Source organism: Osmerus mordax, chromosome 16 (assembly GCF_038355195.1).
Source record: "Osmerus mordax isolate fOsmMor3 chromosome 16, fOsmMor3.pri, whole genome shotgun sequence".
NCBI lineage: Eukaryota > Metazoa > Chordata > Actinopteri > Osmeriformes > Osmeridae > Osmerus > Osmerus mordax.
In genome coordinates, this window is record NC_090065.1 from 12974387 (window position 1) to 12991452 (window position 17066).

At 45.0% G+C, this 17066-nt stretch overlaps 1 protein-coding gene across 2 annotated transcripts in view; it reads left to right on the top strand.

The window, feature by feature from the left end:
- The window catches only part of egfra (epidermal growth factor receptor a (erythroblastic leukemia viral (v-erb-b) oncogene homolog, avian)), a 28475-nt gene extending 12174 nt beyond the window's left edge, over positions 1-16301 (top strand). Inside the window, exons 2-28 of one of the 2 annotated variants that reach the window (XM_067252334.1) lie at positions 3132-3283; positions 3584-3770; positions 3926-4057; positions 4157-4225; positions 4323-4441; positions 4855-4996; positions 5382-5498; positions 5636-5762; positions 5864-5937; positions 6152-6239; positions 6520-6719; positions 6899-7031; positions 7485-7575; positions 8004-8161; positions 8289-8324; positions 8468-8612; positions 8854-8976; positions 9384-9482; positions 10380-10565; positions 10773-10928; positions 11042-11117; positions 11674-11820; positions 12443-12540; positions 12651-12821; positions 13969-14010; positions 14118-14214; positions 14692-16301. In XM_067252334.1, coding sequence (XP_067108435.1) covers positions 3132-3283; positions 3584-3770; positions 3926-4057; positions 4157-4225; positions 4323-4441; positions 4855-4996; positions 5382-5498; positions 5636-5762; positions 5864-5937; positions 6152-6239; positions 6520-6719; positions 6899-7031; positions 7485-7575; positions 8004-8161; positions 8289-8324; positions 8468-8612; positions 8854-8976; positions 9384-9482; positions 10380-10565; positions 10773-10928; positions 11042-11117; positions 11674-11820; positions 12443-12540; positions 12651-12821; positions 13969-14010; positions 14118-14214; positions 14692-15035 — 3509 coding nt within the window. In that variant the 3' untranslated portion in view covers positions 15036-16301. The remainder of the gene's footprint in view (positions 1-3131; positions 3284-3583; positions 3771-3925; positions 4058-4156; positions 4226-4322; positions 4442-4854; positions 4997-5381; positions 5499-5635; positions 5763-5863; positions 5938-6151; positions 6240-6519; positions 6720-6898; positions 7032-7484; positions 7576-8003; positions 8162-8288; positions 8325-8467; positions 8613-8853; positions 8977-9383; positions 9483-10379; positions 10566-10772; positions 10929-11041; positions 11118-11673; positions 11821-12442; positions 12541-12650; positions 12822-13968; positions 14011-14117; positions 14215-14691) is intronic. The other variant, XM_067252335.1, reaches the window with a different exon arrangement.
- The last annotated feature ends 765 nt before the right edge of the window (positions 16302-17066 follow it).

Below are 17066 nucleotides of genomic sequence, written 5' to 3' on the forward strand. Positions count from 1 at the left end.
TGACTAATAACTTGGTTTGCTCAGGCTGGTTTGTAAGCCTGGGTGCTGCTTAGTACAGTGTGCTCCAGGGAATGTCCTTTAATGGCCTCCCCAGCAGAATGTCACCCACCTGATTACATCTCTCTCTCTCTTACACACACAAATGTTTTTCATAAACTTGCTCTTAACTGGAATCCTACTACCGTAGGTGCAAAAATTAAAGTTCCTCCAAAGCGGAAAAAAGTTTGTTCCATGTACCTGCCTGATGTGTGTGTCCACTCCTTTCTGTTCTCTCCCTCCCACACCTGAGCTCCCTCGTTAATCAGCGGGCTGTGGTATTTGCACCCTTCTGAGTGCATTCTGGGAGATGTAGTGTTCCCGGCAGCCATCTTGTGGCGTGGGAGCCACTCCTGGAGAGGAACATAACGCCCCTCTACCACACGTCCTCTCATAATGTCACAACACACACACATACTGTACATGCATACATGCTAGACTGACACACACATACATAAAGATAGATACCAATTGATCCCTGAGGGGAAATTGCACAATAAGAAGTTTATTTCTATCTATCACTATGTTGGTAGATACACACCCATACACACACAGACACACACACACACACACAGACACACACACACACACACACACATACACACAGGTGGATAAGGCAGTAAATGAGCCGGTGCCACTTCAGCACTGCCACTCCTTAATTCCCTTCTATGTAGGTGACGCTGTTACAGCAGGAGGAAATGAAGCAATCAGGGCAACATTACAATCTGTATCTCTCACTGTTTTGCTTTCTCACGCTCCTACTCTCGTACCCTCAACCACACCAGGTGCTATGGAAAAACCATGTTCCATGTTAGGGTTTATTGCCAATCCGGTTCTCCATCAGGGAACCTCTTACTGACAGGTTTTTCTCTTTTCTCAGTAAGAATTCAAATTGAATTGCAACATAGTAGTGATTCACAACCAGAGCTCCAGAATGTCAAAGGTATGTTAATAGCTTTCAGATACAGAGGATTGCATCTAAAACCAAAAGTCAACCCATCCCTTCCCCCAGATTATGAATCTGGTATTGATTCTAAATGTTTCTTTCTGTCAGCCTGCCTCTGCTGTATTGTTGTTACTCAGACCTCAGCTGCCACTGGGACCTGGTGGTTTACCTTCTCATGTTGATGGAGGAAGTGGCTTATTGCCTTGATATGTCAGGCCAATGACCATAAAACAGCTAATGGAAGATACAGTACAGTGTTTACTATCCTTGTGCCATCTGAGCCAGGCAGGAGAGGGAGGATACATTGATCAACCTTTGCTCATACTTCATAGAAGACGATCCTGGTCAGGGAAAATGTGCTGATTTATCACTGCACAGCATACACGACTCGCGGCCTGACAGCGCTGCATGGCGCTGATATGGATGTAAACCTGATATGGCGAGCCACCAAATAAATCATCACCATCGCAAATACATAATCATGAAAGATAATGTATGTCCAATCCAATCATGCCATACGTAGACAGATTTGCTGTGACAGTGTTTTGTTGATCACTGTTTGCGCTCCGGGTAATAAGGAGCGCTAATTAAATTTCACATGCCTCCTCTAATCACGGCGGGCCGCTTGCTCCCCTACCCTGCCTCTGTTGCCAAGGCGCGAAGGCTACTGGACAGTAGGGTTCAAATCAGGGGAGCCCCCTCAGGGGCGAGCTAATGAGGAAGAGAACGGGTTTTCGCAGACGAAGACAGCTGTTTCATTTTTTTGATACTCACTGACTGTATCCATCTACAGTGGTGGTGTGAAATGAGCTCTGACTGCAGCAGTGTCTCTTACAGAATGGTTTTGCGTTCTCTAACACTGTGGAATACTTTTGACTTAAATAATAATCAACTGGTTAGCTGTCCTCCCTAAAGGCCAATCTTTCAGTGGTGAAGAATTTTTGTTTCTCTGTGTTGGCTTATTTCATTGTGAGCCACTTCTGGAAATGAATAGGGTCTAACGTGTATTGTGTGAGCATTAGTGTAGTTAGGTGTGTCCCCTGCTGTTGTTGCTCTGGCTGTCAAGAGCAGACATGTCAGGGAAATGCATTCCAGTAAATTCCACCGCAATAGCTGACAGAGGGGAGAGAATGTCTTGTTTGCCCTGAAGTGCTTCATATTCTTTCCAGAGAAGTCACCGTTGACACCTAGAGGCACAAAGAACAGTAATCTTGATCTACAGTTGTGTAGTTCTCTCTTTAATGCATAGGCTACTATTGAATATGTAGTCTGCAGTATTTGATGTGTGGCCGTGTTACTGCACACGACCAGGGAGATGTCTGATCGTTTGCTACAGCATCAGTCAGGACCTGTTGAACCAGCTGAGGGGACAGAATGATCTGCAACATGTTGTGTTTTCAGAATACCTAGAGTACCTTCTCCTTAGCTGACAATACAGACCCTTCCTCTGGTCTCGTCTGCATACCTACACTAATACCCACTGCCTGTTCGCTTATCCAAACACTTACGTAACACAAGATTAGCTGGAGCTATCAGACCTTTATCCAATGTGTTTGTTCCACTTTCTTAATAACTCTTGTTTTTGCCAGTACTAGTGTTAATAAATCAAGCACAAACGCTTGGTAGATCTCGAGAAACCTCAAGGGCAAGTTTCAGTGACGTAAAAGATCATCACACCTTCTGTTGTTGCCATGGTTTCCTATGACAGCAAGCTAAGTGGACAAGATGATTACCAAGTGAATCACATGGACTATCTGAATAATAGTTCAGAAATGACATTGCCCAGAGAGTTTGTATGTGTTTGTCTAAGCTGGCCTGAATAGCACTGGAAAGATTCAGCACTTTGCCAAGATAAATACATCCATCGTGCTGCTCCACAAGTGTCCGCACTAGTGTGGGGATCGAGTTCACATTCTAGATGAAATCCAGATCTGCTTTTTGCAAGTGAACCGGACCCAAATTATGACAATGAAAGAACACAAATACAAAGACCAACTGAAATCAAATCTTCCTCACGCTCAAATGACGTAGAGAGGGAAAACATGTTTGTACTTTAGAAATAGATCGGGAATGCAAAGGGTTCTCACCCTGGCAGTGGTTGAAGATGCACTTGTGTTCCTCTCACCACCTCCACTGTGTTCTCCTACAGTGTGCCAGGGCATCACCAACAAGTTTAACCTGCTGGGCTCCAAAGAGGACCACTACCTGAACATGGTGAAGACCTACAGCAACTGCACGGTGATCCTGGAGAACCTGGAGGTCACCTACATGGAGGAGCACCACGACTTGTCCTTTCTCAGCGTAAGAAACACACACGCTACGGAAACCACTGGACTAGATCTGAAACACACTCGCCACAGCTGCTGAAAGAATTGAGCCAGCCCTTTTGAACCTACGGATGTGGTCCGGTGCTATGTTGACAGCAAGCCTGTCCAGAGTAACTTGTGGGCTCATTAAAACGTTGATGTTTTAGTACAGAGGAAGCCAGACGACTGTAGGTTCAATGGGTTTAGGACTGGTGTTCCAGGTGCAGATGACCTCTACCTAACTGTGCTTGACAGCACCTTGACCTTGACCATGCTTTTCCTACTTTGCTCCCAGTCTATTCAGGAAGTGAGTGGTTATGTTCTGATTGCCCTCAACACTGCATCCAGGATTCCTCTGCAGAACCTGCGCATCATCCGAGGCCATTCTCTCTACGATGAAAAATATGCACTGTCTGTGCTATCCAACTATAACAGAACCCTGGGTTTGGGAACCAATGAGCTTCCTCTGACCAGCCTGACAGGTCAGTCCTGCTAGATCACTGTGCTCTTATGGATGTGCTTTTTTTTTAAATAAAAAAGTTATTTTTACATTATATCACTAAATGTTAAGAGCAAGCCTGCTTTGCTAAGGTGACCAATCTGTTTTCTAGTGTTTTCCATCTCTTTTTTTTGGCAGAAATACTAAAAGGAGGAGTGAAGTTCTCAGGTAACCAACTATGCAATGTTGACACGATACAGTGGTATGACATTGTGAACGGCGACAGCAAACCTAAAATGGAATTTCCGCTGTTGAGCAACAACCCACTCTGTAAGAATCGAATGTTTCTCAACAACACAACATATGAACGTCGTCCTGTGCATGGCGGATGTGTGTTAACACACGTGTTTTCTCCTCTTTTCCAAACAGGTAAAAGATGTGATCCAAGTTGCTTTAATGGTTCATGCTGGGGACCTGGACCAGAAAACTGCCAGACATGTGAGCACAGTACTGACTTACAGCAGCATGCAGAGAGAATTATGACACGTGGATGTAGTAAGACCTAGTATTCGTCTAATTGGGTTTCCCATTGCAGTGACTAAACTGAACTGTGCTGAGCAATGCTCTAAGAGATGCAAGGGCCCTTCACCCAGTGACTGCTGCAACGAGCACTGTGCTGCTGGCTGCACTGGACCCAGGCCCACCAACTGTCTGGTGAGAGAAAACCCTACCGTCCTCGGGTCACAACCGGGGCCGTGCAAACATTTGACCTACTGACCGCTGTTGATGTTGTGATCTAGGCAGAATGCTACTCTGTCATAATTTCTCATTTATCTACCGAGCTCTAGCTGTGATATTTCCCTTGAGTCATTGCTAATCTCACTGACAAATCTGTGATTGTTTGGCATCAGTCTGGTGATACAAACCCCCAAATGTATTTATGAGTCTGTGAATCTATGAGTGGTCACGATGGCCCTGGATGGTGGCTAGAGAGCCAGGCTGCTCCCCCAGCTGAGAAGCTCCAGGGCTGAGGGACTAGGGGTGGAATGCAGTGTTATCATTAGTGGGGGTTGTGTTATGGTCCCAGTGACCTGGCCTGGTCCTAAGGGCTGTTGTTTGTGCGTCAGGCTTGCCGTGACTTCCAGGACAACGGTACGTGTAAGGACGCCTGCCCCCGCCTCCAGCTCTACGACCCCAACCTGCACATGTTGGTCCAAAACCCGGATGGGAAGTACAACTTTGGGGCCTCCTGTGTCAAGCACTGCCCACGTAAGACCCCAGGAGCCCGTGCACTGGGAGGGGGGTCATACAGGAAATATGTGCTTTTCACGTGCTAGGACATAGGTTACGGATGTTAGACATTCACAGACAATTGGTTGCGAGTTCAATCATGAACTGCATAAACGAGGATAGAAAATGATTCCAAGCCGCCTGAATACAACAACTCCACCTCCACCTTTCAAATATAAACTCTATAAACACAGTTTTGGGGTCGGTGCAATGTACATTTACTGTAAACCATTTTAGTGATACTTCAGTTGATAGGTTCATCCTGTTCATCATATCCACACCATTTCCACATTCTAACGTGTACACACTGCACATATGTGCTCCACTGTGACATAAACCCACCTGATTGGATGACACACCTCAGATAACTATGTGGTGACGGACCATGGCGCGTGTGTCAGGACATGCAACAATGAAACCTACGAAGTGGAGGAGAGAGGGCTCAGGAAATGCAGGAAGTGTGATGGAGTGTGCCCCAAAGGTAGGGGTGAACTCACAATCACCAGACTGAAGCTGCCGTTTAATGACATGCATAACACTCACTTCCTGACTTTTGGAATTGAAAACTCCCTTCGGTGTCTTACTCTGTGTCTTGTTTCTGGACTTAATCATTTACAGTTTGCAATGGACTCAATGTGGGAACACTGGACAAGGTGCTGTCAGTCAATGCCTCCAACATTGATTCCTTCAAAAACTGCACCAAAATCCATGGAGACATTGCTATTATCCACACATCCATTTACGGGTCAGTTGTCATCACTCATACACTGCCGTATAATATAATATTTCTTGTTGATGCGTTTGCAAAGATGAGTGACGGTACTCTATCATTGTCTTTGTCTGTAGAGACAAGTTCACCAACACACCAAGATTGGACCCTTCCAAACTTGAAGTTTTCAAGACGGTGAAAGAAATTACTGGTGAGATCAATTGTACAAAAGCACATTCAGGCTTGTGAGACATGCTTCTTCCTTCACCCAGCCAGACGTGCTCACGCTTTTATCACAGTATATATCTGACTGTCCACATCTGTGTAATACCTCAATGTCTTGTACCTTAAAGTCTCACAGTATACCTTGGTGTCTTATACATCAACCCCATTCCACTCTAAAATCTTCACCAATTCTCTTTCAGGATACTTATTGATTCAGACCTGGCCAGAGAACATGACCTCCCTCAGCCCCTTTGAGAACCTAGAGATCATCAGAGGAAGAACCAAGCGGTAGGCTCGCTGCTGGAGTCTAGGCCTGACTCCACCTGTGTTACACTGTGTCAATAATGACACAGATTCTGTCAATATGGCCTCTGCTCAGCACCATGTATTGAAATCTGTTCTGTGTGCATTAAGGGTGTCATATTATCGAGTTAATGAACAAGTCATGTGTACATAACATGGACAAAGTATAATATGAAAAAGTCCTTCACGACAAGTACGCGTAATTCTTCTTCTTCTCTGCCTTTCTTTCTGTCCTCTGCCCTCCATTCTACACGGCGTTCCTCAGTGGAGCATTCAGCCTGGCTGTCACCAAGATCAACATTGACCACCTGGGCCTACGCTCTCTGAAGGAGATCAGTGATGGAGATGTGGTCATCTCAGAAAACCCTAACCTGTGCTACACCAGGAAACGCCACTGGAAGCGGCTCTTTAAGTCCGACAAGCAAACCATCCGTATGGAGAGCATCCAAATTGGAGACGCCTGTGGTAAACGATCTGTGATTCTGGGTTTAACTAAACAAACGTTTATGCTTACGATCACAGAAGAGGGACCGTTTCGCCGCTCGACCTCATCTCGCTGCCCAAGTGTTTTATTTAGCCCCCAAAAAACTGTCGCTCGCGTAGAAGGAAACGAAGATAAACGATGATGTATTTGTGTGTCCCAGCGCTGCAGAACAGCTCGTGTGACAAGATGTGCACCAACGACGGCTGCTGGGGTCCTGGGCCGGCCATGTGCTTCTCCTGCAGAGACTACAGCCGAGAGAGGACCTGCGTGGGTTCCTGTAATGTCCTGGAGGGGTGAGCCTGACCTCCTTCCCTCTGAAGGACACTTCTCCTCTGTCCATCTCGTCAAACCACACAATAGTGGGATCTTCAGGCTTTCCCCTCCGTACAACATTTTATTTGAAGTTGATGTGACTGTATGTGACTGTAACTCACTGTGTATGTGAGTTCGGTTGAGTAAGAGATTCATATTAGATGTAGGACATTTTGTTTTTTTTGGTGTTTCACAATGACAATAAAGAGGTTTGGGAATTATTCATGATCTTAACTGGAATTGAGCATTTACTCGTCGCTGTTTAACTTTAGGAGTCCTCGGTCAAACATTGTATGTCCCCGTGCTTACAATTTAACTACTTCCCCGTAATGAGGGGAATCAGGTATTTGACTGCAAATGTAAGCGTTTGAGATTGAAATGTCCTTGGGAGTGAAAGGACAGTGTGTGGCTAAGCTGTGTGATTGTTTTTGCAGAGAGCGTCGGGAGTACGTGGTTAACCAAGCCTGCATGGAGTGTGACCCCGAGTGCGTAGCCCTCAATGAAAGCCAGACCTGCTCTGGACCTGTACGTCTGCCCTTTAAACAGCACGCTTTCTGTTTTTTTAGAACTGCCATCCACAGTCTGTGTTTTCTGCTACTGTTGCCCTTTGTCATGCCTGCGTGATCTTGTTTTCATAGCGATGGCATAGTTCAATGTCATTTATGCGCAGTGTATCACAGGTCACGTCTCTGCATCAATACCCTTACCGACCGGATGTGCCTCTTTAAAGTGGCCCAGCATGACATTTGCCACAAGGAGGAATTGTGAGCCGTTGTTGAAAAGGGAAATGGCTGTAGAAAATCACTGTCACTTTCGACATATTATTATGGAAATCAAAGTGTGAGATATTGAGGAGAATCTTTCACCCGGTGGCCTACGGATGTTTATTACAAAGTGCTCACTCAATTGGATATGGTCAAATGCAATTTATCATATCCCCCCCTCTCCCCTAGGGTCCAACAAATTGTACCCTGTGTGCCAACTTCCAAGACGGACCCAACTGTGTTTCCCGCTGCCCGCAAGGCATGCCAGGAGAGGACGACACTCTAGTCTGGAAATACGCAGACAAAATGAACGTGTGCCAGCTGTGCCATAAAAACTGCACCCAGGGGTAAAGACATCTAACACTCCTACACGGCATACACTCATATCCACTACTGCACTGCCTATTCTAAACTCTGTACAATATCACACATTTGGAGATGTTCAGCGTAAGTGATAAACATATTTGTTTACAGATGTACCGGTCCTGGTTTGACAGGCTGCCAGACAAGGTGGGTTAAAAGTGAACACATACTGTACTCTTAACTGAGGTTGTAAGTTGCAAATAAGGTGCAGCTGCATTAAACAGAGTACGTCCCAACCTCTGTTTCCTGGCTGGAATATTGATTTATTTTCCCTGACTGGTTCCATCCAGAACCTCGGGCCTCTCGATGATTGCGGCGGGCGTGGTGGGCGGGCTCCTAGCGATGCTCCTCGCTGGCCTGTCTGTCTTCGTCCTGCTGCGTAGGCGCCACATCAAGAGGAAGAGGACAACGCGCCGACTCCTCCAGGAGAGAGAGGTCAGTACCCAGAGTCCCTCTGACGCCCCAGTACTGAGGCTCAGCAGAGACTAATAATAATAATAATTATTATTATTATATACATTTCTATTTGGGGGGGACGCTATTCAGAAGACTCAAGGACATCTTATAGAACATGAGCCTATATAGGTTGAACCATGTTGTGCATGGTGCTGTATGTGGCTTGACCCTGACCTGAGTCCTACCCCAGAGCTCTACTGAAACTTGTCAACCTCCACAGCTGGTTGAACCTTTGACCCCGAGTGGAGAGGCACCCAATCAGGCTCTGCTCCGGATCCTGAAGGAGACTGAGTTCAAGAAGATCAAAGTGTTGGGATCAGGTGCCTTTGGTACCGTTTTCAAGGTAAATGAAGTTCTAGGTCTAGATAGGAGTGTTACACTGAGAGATCCACTATAATGAATTGAGCTAAAGCAGCACTCAATGTGAAGAGTTAAAATAGTTGAAATGGACCCCTCCCTTATCCTTTCCCTTCCCAAACACCCTCCCTTATCCCTCATCTACATCTGTTGTCAATTATTCAATTAAGTCACATTTTTATCTCACCACATCATGTATTCCAATGCACACAGTAGGTTCCTGATCATTCCTTGAAACAAAACGAAAACTTTTTTGTTATTGACAACTTCTAGAATTCAGGGTGAATCTGTGTGCGTATGCCTGTGTGTGTGTCCTCCAAAAGCATATCAGTACAGTATACGTTTTGTGTTGGGTTCCTGTTATCAGTTTGTTGAATAAGCTCTGTGTCTCAGGGCCTGTGGGTCCCAGAAGGAGAAGATGTGAAGATCCCTGTTGCCATCAAGGTTTTACGAGAAGGGACGTCACCAAAAGCCAACAAGGAGATTCTGGATGTGAGTTTTTGATCATTAAAGTTCTGATGAGTTGAGTATGTCCGTTTTTAGAATAGATAATCCGATTATGAATATAATTGTCTGTTTTAAGTGATCACATTTCGAGTACTTTACAATTACCCATTGTGCAAATGCACTCTTGATTTTTGAAATACTTTACCACTGTGTTCTGACATGATTAAGAAGCAAACTGCTTTATTGGGAACACTCAAGATTATTGCATGACACTGGTCAATTTGTGTCAGGTTTCTTCTAATTCCCAACACATGGTCTTTTATTTGGAAATAATGAAATTTCCTTTTTCAAATGGGAAATGGCTTGTGTTTCTAGAAGGCAGCCCCCACCCATGTGGGTGTATGAAATGGGATTCAAACTCTCAAATTCAAGAGTTCTTGGCATGGCAGCGGGCAGTGTTTTAGTCCAGGTTAATGAGTTTAGCAGAGGAACAGCCAAGGAACCAGTCACAGAAAGTTAAACATTGTCCATAATGATACAGTCCAGGATTTAGAATATGCAGAAAGTATAGGATTTTAATGTGATGGTACAAGTATACAGTAAATGTAAATGTGTAAAGCTCTCTCTTGGAAGTCGCTTTGGATAAAAGCGTCTGCTAAATGAATAAATGTAAATGTAAATGCAAAACAACCTTTTTAATGAAATTATTAAATGCATTACTATTTATTCCCTTTGAGGGAGAGTTAAATACATTAATATAAAATCAACACTATAATCCCCAAACCCAGAACTGTACATACATGTCCGCATACATATACTGTAGGTTCAAGTTGATTCGCCAAGTACAAATGCATGAACCTGTACTCGTACAAGTAAATGCAACATCAAAATCGATGTCGCTTTCCCTGTGTGTGTGTGTGTGTGTGTGTGTGTGTATGGCAGGAGGCCTATGTGATGGCCAGTGTGGACAACCCCCATGTGTGTCGTCTGCTGGGGATCTGCCTGACCTCCACGGTGCAGCTGGTCACCCAGCTGATGCCCTTCGGCTGTCTGCTGGACTACGTCAGAGAGAACAAGGACAACACTGGCTCCCAGTACCTGCTCAACTGGTGTGTGCAGATTGCCAAAGTAAGGCCAATCTGCTGTATACTCAAGTAGAGCTTCAAAAAAAAGCTTTACTTTTAGATTTGGATATTGAAATGTGTATGAAAATAACGAGCTCTTACATATACAGCCTCACTAAGCGCAATCATTTTGTAACTAGTGAGAACAAAACATAGTGTCGGAGAATCAAGTCATCAAACGTTTGACCTTTGACCTCTCACTGCCCCCCAGGGGATGAGCTACCTGGAGGAGCGTCACCTGGTCCACAGGGACCTGGCTGCCAGGAACGTGCTGGTGAAGACCCCCCAACACGTCAAGATCACCGATTTTGGCCTGGCCAAGCTCCTCAACGCAGACGAGAAGGAGTATCACGCAGATGGAGGGAAGGTGTGCTTACACTGTTATTTATAGACTTTATTGCTGTGTTGGATGAGTATTTGCGGTGTAACAGCAGCCATCTGTTAAGGCATCTGTGCATTGATTTTTAACTGACTCTACAGGTACCAATCAAATGGATGGCACTTGAGTCCATTCTGCACAGGACATACACACACCAGAGTGATGTTTGGAGCTACGGTGAGTCAGCAAATCTATATTTGTTCTCCGGATTCCACAAAATACTGTGGAATGTCGAATGTGAAATGAATTGGCGTGTTGTCCCGATAATAGACTGTACTATACTTGCAAAGTATAGGTTAGATAAGGACACTGAGACTGGCATGTGGGGAGCTTAAAGAAGCCACAGATTTAAAATACAGAGTACACACACAAACAGGGACCCACAAAACACACACACACACAGTGGGCATGTCTCCAGTTCCCTTGGGCTCGATAATGCCTTCCGCTCAGCAAGGCAAATACATCAGCAGCAACTCCTGACTGCATTGACAGACTTCCTCCCCTCCTAATCCCTTAAAAACGTCTCCCGCACTGGAGGAACCTGCCAACTCCCACTCCTGGGGGGACCGGGCCAACTCAGTCATGTAGATGTTACTATATCGTGGAAACTACCTTCTATTAGTCCTCCACTGCGTGTCTCTATCTCTTCCAGCATCTCTGGAATTAAAACACAGTTGGTATTGAGAGTGCTATCATTACTGATGCATATCATTACTGTTTCTTCTCCACCCAGGTGTGACGGTTTGGGAGTTGATGACGTTCGGGTCCAAGCCCTATGACGGCATACCTGCCAGTGAGATTGCTGGAGTGCTGGAGAAGGGGGAGAGACTGCCCCAGCCACCTATCTGCACCATAGACGTCTACATGATCATGGTCAAATGCAAGTTGGATGGATTCTTGGTTGATCTTGCTCACCTGTAATGTGAGACTAGGAATAGGATCAAGTGGTCCACAGATCTTCAATTAGGCAGGTTCCAAGAGTACAAAGGGGTCATCCAAAATAGTGGTCAAAAACAGGCAACGGTCAACAGGTGTAGAGGAGGAAATCTGTAGGGGAGTGGTCATGGGCAGGTCAAGGGTCAGAGACATGAGCAAATGGGAGCAGAAGGTTAATCCAACAAACTAACTCGGGGTACGCAGGTGTACATGGAAACAGGATGAGGAACTAGAACAAGAGCACAGGTAACTCCAATGACAGGGGTGAACAGGCCCGTGTATAGGCCGACAGTAAGACAAGTCTTCACAAAGTGACTGTGGCGAGAGGGGATCTACATGCAGGTGGGGATTGGAACTCAAAAACAGGTGATGAACTAAACAAGGAGTGCAACTTGAATTCGGAAGACAACCTCTGGGGACGAACAGGGGTTTGGCGGATGCTATACCACCCCAGCCCAGAGTTACTGGAGAGGGCTGACAGCTTGCGGAAACAGTCCATCACTACAAGTCGGTTAGTGAATCAGCAAAAGAGTAAATCATATTTTCCTTGTTTGCCCTCCCTGCAGGTTGGATGATCGATGCGGACAGCAGGCCACGTTTCCGCGAGCTGATCGCCGAGTTCACCAAGATGGCGCGTGACCCGTCACGCTACCTCGTCATTCAGGTAACCCCGCCCACGCCGAAGGACCAATCGACACACGCGGCGTGTCCTCCCGTCGTCCTTGACTGCACGGCCCAGGTTATTCTGGTAATAAAGACGCTCGTCGTTTCCAGGGGGACGACCGGATGCACCTCCCCAGCCCCACGGACAACCGCTTCTACCGGAGTCTGATCAGCGGCGAGGACATGGAGGACGCCGTGGATGCAGACGAGTACCTGGTGCCCCAGCTTCACGGCTTCTTCAGCAGCCCCAGCACCTCCAGGACCCAGCTCCTCCACTCGGCGGTGGGTCTCCCCCCTTCCCCCCCTGTCCCCTCACGGTTCCCCGACCCACTCGTCATCCACTCAGCCTACAACTTTTTTTTTAGCACTGGAGAAATGCTTTTGAAACACCTTTTACGACAGGAAGTGGAGGAAATGACAACATTCCCATTGGGTCATATAAAGGAATGTCCTCCTATCCTGTTTTGTATTTATCTACTATATCACCTTTTTAATGGAGCTGTGTATATCATGAGAGAGTTAAGTTACTGGCTCATTTGGTACTGGGATCCATTCACATTTTTTGATTCACATTTTTGGAACGTCTTGGATGGAAACCAACAACCCTGTGCTTGCTAGTTGCCTGCAGGTTTGAGGTCATGCTGATGCATGCCCTGCTGATGCCTTGACTTCTTTGCCACTGCAGTGAAATTCAGTCACAAGAAACATATGGTGGTGGTGGAAATGGAGTGAATTGAATCTTGCGCCACGTGGGTGGTTTTACCTGGTTGAACCAAGTTGACCCCCATCCCTCAGTTTCTGGTTAACTGTCACCGTGAGGACTGACCCCCCCCCCCCCCCGCCCCCGCCCCAACACACACACACACACAACCCCCCCGCCCCAACACACACACACACACCTTACCCCCGCTTCCTCCCAGGTGTCCTATGAATAATGGCAGTGGAGAGAAGGAGAAATCCTCTGCTCTATCTGTCTGTCTGTGAGAAAGTGAGAAGCCAGGGTTCTGTCTGGGCCCCATGCCTGCTTCTGAACGCCTGGTTGCTCCAAAACCTTTCAAGTTTGATTACCTTTGCAGACTGCAGCACTTGTTAATGTTTTTTTTGGGCAGAATAAGACTGCAGTTTGGGAGAAACTTGCTTATGTAATACCACTGCCAGGACACAGCCTTTTATGGTCCGGGGGATTTTTACAGATGGTTGCCTATTTACCGTTCGATTTTCTCTTCAGTCTGTTGAAAATAATTACTTTGCCTCGGCTGTTTTGTCAATCTCTCCATTTTGGCCCATCTTCCATGCATGTCTCTGAAGATGATAGCCAATTTAACACTGACCTATCATTCAGGTTAAATAATACACACCTGTGTTTTTTCAAAGATCTTATTGGATGTGATTGTTGTTGGTCTTGACACATTTTGAACATGTGTTGCAGAGCCTGAACAGCAGTATTGGAACGTGCCACAGCAGGAACGGGGTAAGTCAGAGATGTTTGGACAAACAATCACAAACACACTCTCTCTTCAATGTTTCTCCTGCGTAAACACAACAGTACCTTGGATAACATTATCTCATCTTTTGTAGCATGGGTTGTTCCCCGTCAGAGATGGAAGCATGGTTCTTCGCTATATTCCTGATCCCACAGACAGATTTTTAAACCAGGCCTTCCAACCAGCCCCAGGCAAGTGTTAAGAACCTCAACCTCTGATGACCACTCACGGTGTTGTGAGATTGTCTAGAGTACCATTATTTTTTTTTATCTTGAGCACACTCTTTAATTTGCGTGGTAGAGAAAAGAGCCATCTACTGGACATTGACAGTAGTGCATCATTGTCATCAGTATATTGGACTACATTTATGTACAGTAGGTCTGCTGGCTACCTGCATTTAAGATAAAATAGCTGTATTATCCCAAAGGAAATTGGATTAGGCAAATATGTACAGGAAGGTACCTGCTGTATAAGATTAAATAGGTAACTAAAGACAATATAGCAATCAGCCCCCAACAAACACAAGCCTGTATTGTACAAAAAGCATAAGGTTACAAAATAACTCATCACACGCAGTGTTCGTCCCTGACCTTAACTGGTGTTTAGGGCTTAACTGTACTGTTGGTACCCTTGCTCTCTCTCCTGACTAAAATATTCCCCCCCCACAGACTACATGAACCAAAATGGGGTTTCAGATATGCTGAACCCAGTGTATCAGCACCCTGGCCCCCCCCGAGGCATCCTCCCCACCATCTCCTCAGACGACACAGAGACAGAATACCTGAACTGCTTTAAGAATGGAGCGGATGGGCCAGAGTACCTGAACGAGCTCCAGCCTGTGTTCCTGGCCCCCACCCCTAACAGCCCTGTAGTCCACAAAGTTCAGACAATCCAGCCTCAGAACAGCATGGACAACCCAGACTACCAGCAGGACTTTACCCCCACCTTCAAGACCCACGCCAACGGTCACATCCCATCTGCAGAGAACGCCGAGTACTTGGGCCCAAACTGATGGCTCCTCCCAGAAACTACAACTCCCAGAGGGGTGGGAAAGAGTCATAGAGGCATGCTCTCCATATTGTTTGGATAGTGCAGAATGTGTTGGTTTGGAGGGGCTTGTGGTATTGTGAGCAGCTCTGTTGTGTTATACAGTATACTGTATTATCCCTGCCTGAAGGTCTCTAGTGAGCCATGCAGCTTTCAATTTCATTCACATGTTGTAAGACGTGTACTGTCAAACTCTCATTTCAAAGCCTTTTATCAAACCTATATGGACAGACAAATTTGGTGAATGGTTGAATTCTCGGTTGGAACTGAGTGTGTTTGGAGGACTGAAACTACCACATTTGAATTAGGCTTACCATATACTGTACAGCACAATACTTTCAGATTGCCCGCTGTCAGAAATGGTCAATCAGTCACGATGTAGCACAGAATGCTGTGATGTGAATATGTTAGTTGAGACGCTACTACCAGACAAGATGATGCAATGGAAGTCAGACTTTCTGTTGTAAGTAATGACTGTGGCAGACTACCCAACCACACAGTAATGGTACATGTAGAAATGAGATATGTGACTGGAAAACATTGGTCAGTGGTTGAAGTGTGTTGCAGGTAGATGATTGGACTTTACGGGACTTGAGACCCTGAATATTGCATCTACATGTGTTTGAGTGGTGTCTACAGAAAACAACATAGTTTAACGCAGGCTGGGCTGGTCCATTTAGTTTGGCGAATCAGGAGCTTTGGAGAAATGACAGAACTGATCCAGAGAGATGGCCTAGTGAGCCTATCGTGGCCCTGCTGAGGGTTCCAAAGCCCATATTATGATGCCCAGATGAGACGCATTGGCCCAGAGAAATAGCATCACTATTAGGACACCTCTGTGTGTATGTCAGACTCTAATATTTCCATGGTCTCGATGCTTGTTGCCATTTTGTACAGTCTTAAGTACTGACTCAACTTCTATTGATCAGCTCAGTGCTTTGAAGTCATGTACTCTTGCAGGGACAGGATATTTAAATATGAATCTTTTTCCTAGTTTTAAAGGAACATAGTTGCTATTTGTGAGCCTACAGTACCATTGCAGATGTGACACAGGTACATAAAATGTGTGTGATAATACTGTGTACTATATATATTCAAATGGACACTTTGAACTTATTCTATCATTCCTTCTCTAGAACAGTCCTGCCACTTTATACATAAATATGCACTTCTTGAATTGTAATGATTTCATTTCTCGGTGAAAAGGAATAAAAGTTCTTTTTTTATTGAACTATGTCTCTTGTGTTTAAATATTTACAATGGGTCATGCAGTTATACAATGTTGATTTTTTGGAATTGAGGACAATAGGGTACATGAATAATCATTCAAATGGATGGGAAAATAATAGAAGTCAGTAAAATAACCAGTTAAGAGGCTGGTGTTGGCTTTGGAAGTCCCTCTGAAAGATGAAGTTAGAGAACTAATTTGAAAATGTAAACAAGGCATTCCAAGACAGATGGACAAACAAACATAAATAAATCATGTCATGACACTAGTTGATGTATCTGTCCAGTAAAGGCTGGACTTGCAAGTCATCAATATAACCAGCTCCATCCTTAGGGACAGGTTAGATGCATTGAGACACACATGTCCACATATGTAATGTACATAATATCAGACATTAATTCATTTTGTAGATGAATATAAAGCCATACCCTTTATATATTGGGTCTAATGAAAAATAGGCTAATAAATTAATGAAAAACCATCCAAAATTCATTCGCATGTAAACAGCTATTGTTTGTCAAGATCCTAAACTGTCAAACGTCTAAGAAATCATTTTATTCCCATAAAAATGTGGCTAAAAATATATATGTTAGTAGACATATTTGTCTTTATTTTGCATATTAATAATAAACTTATAAATAATTTAAAAGTGTTGAATTGATGATGTCCAATAGGTGGCAGTAGACAGTTAATTTGTTTTCGTGAAGAAGAGAAAGGCAATAACAGGAAATGTTTTATGCGGTGTCGCAACGTCACTGCACTGTCAGT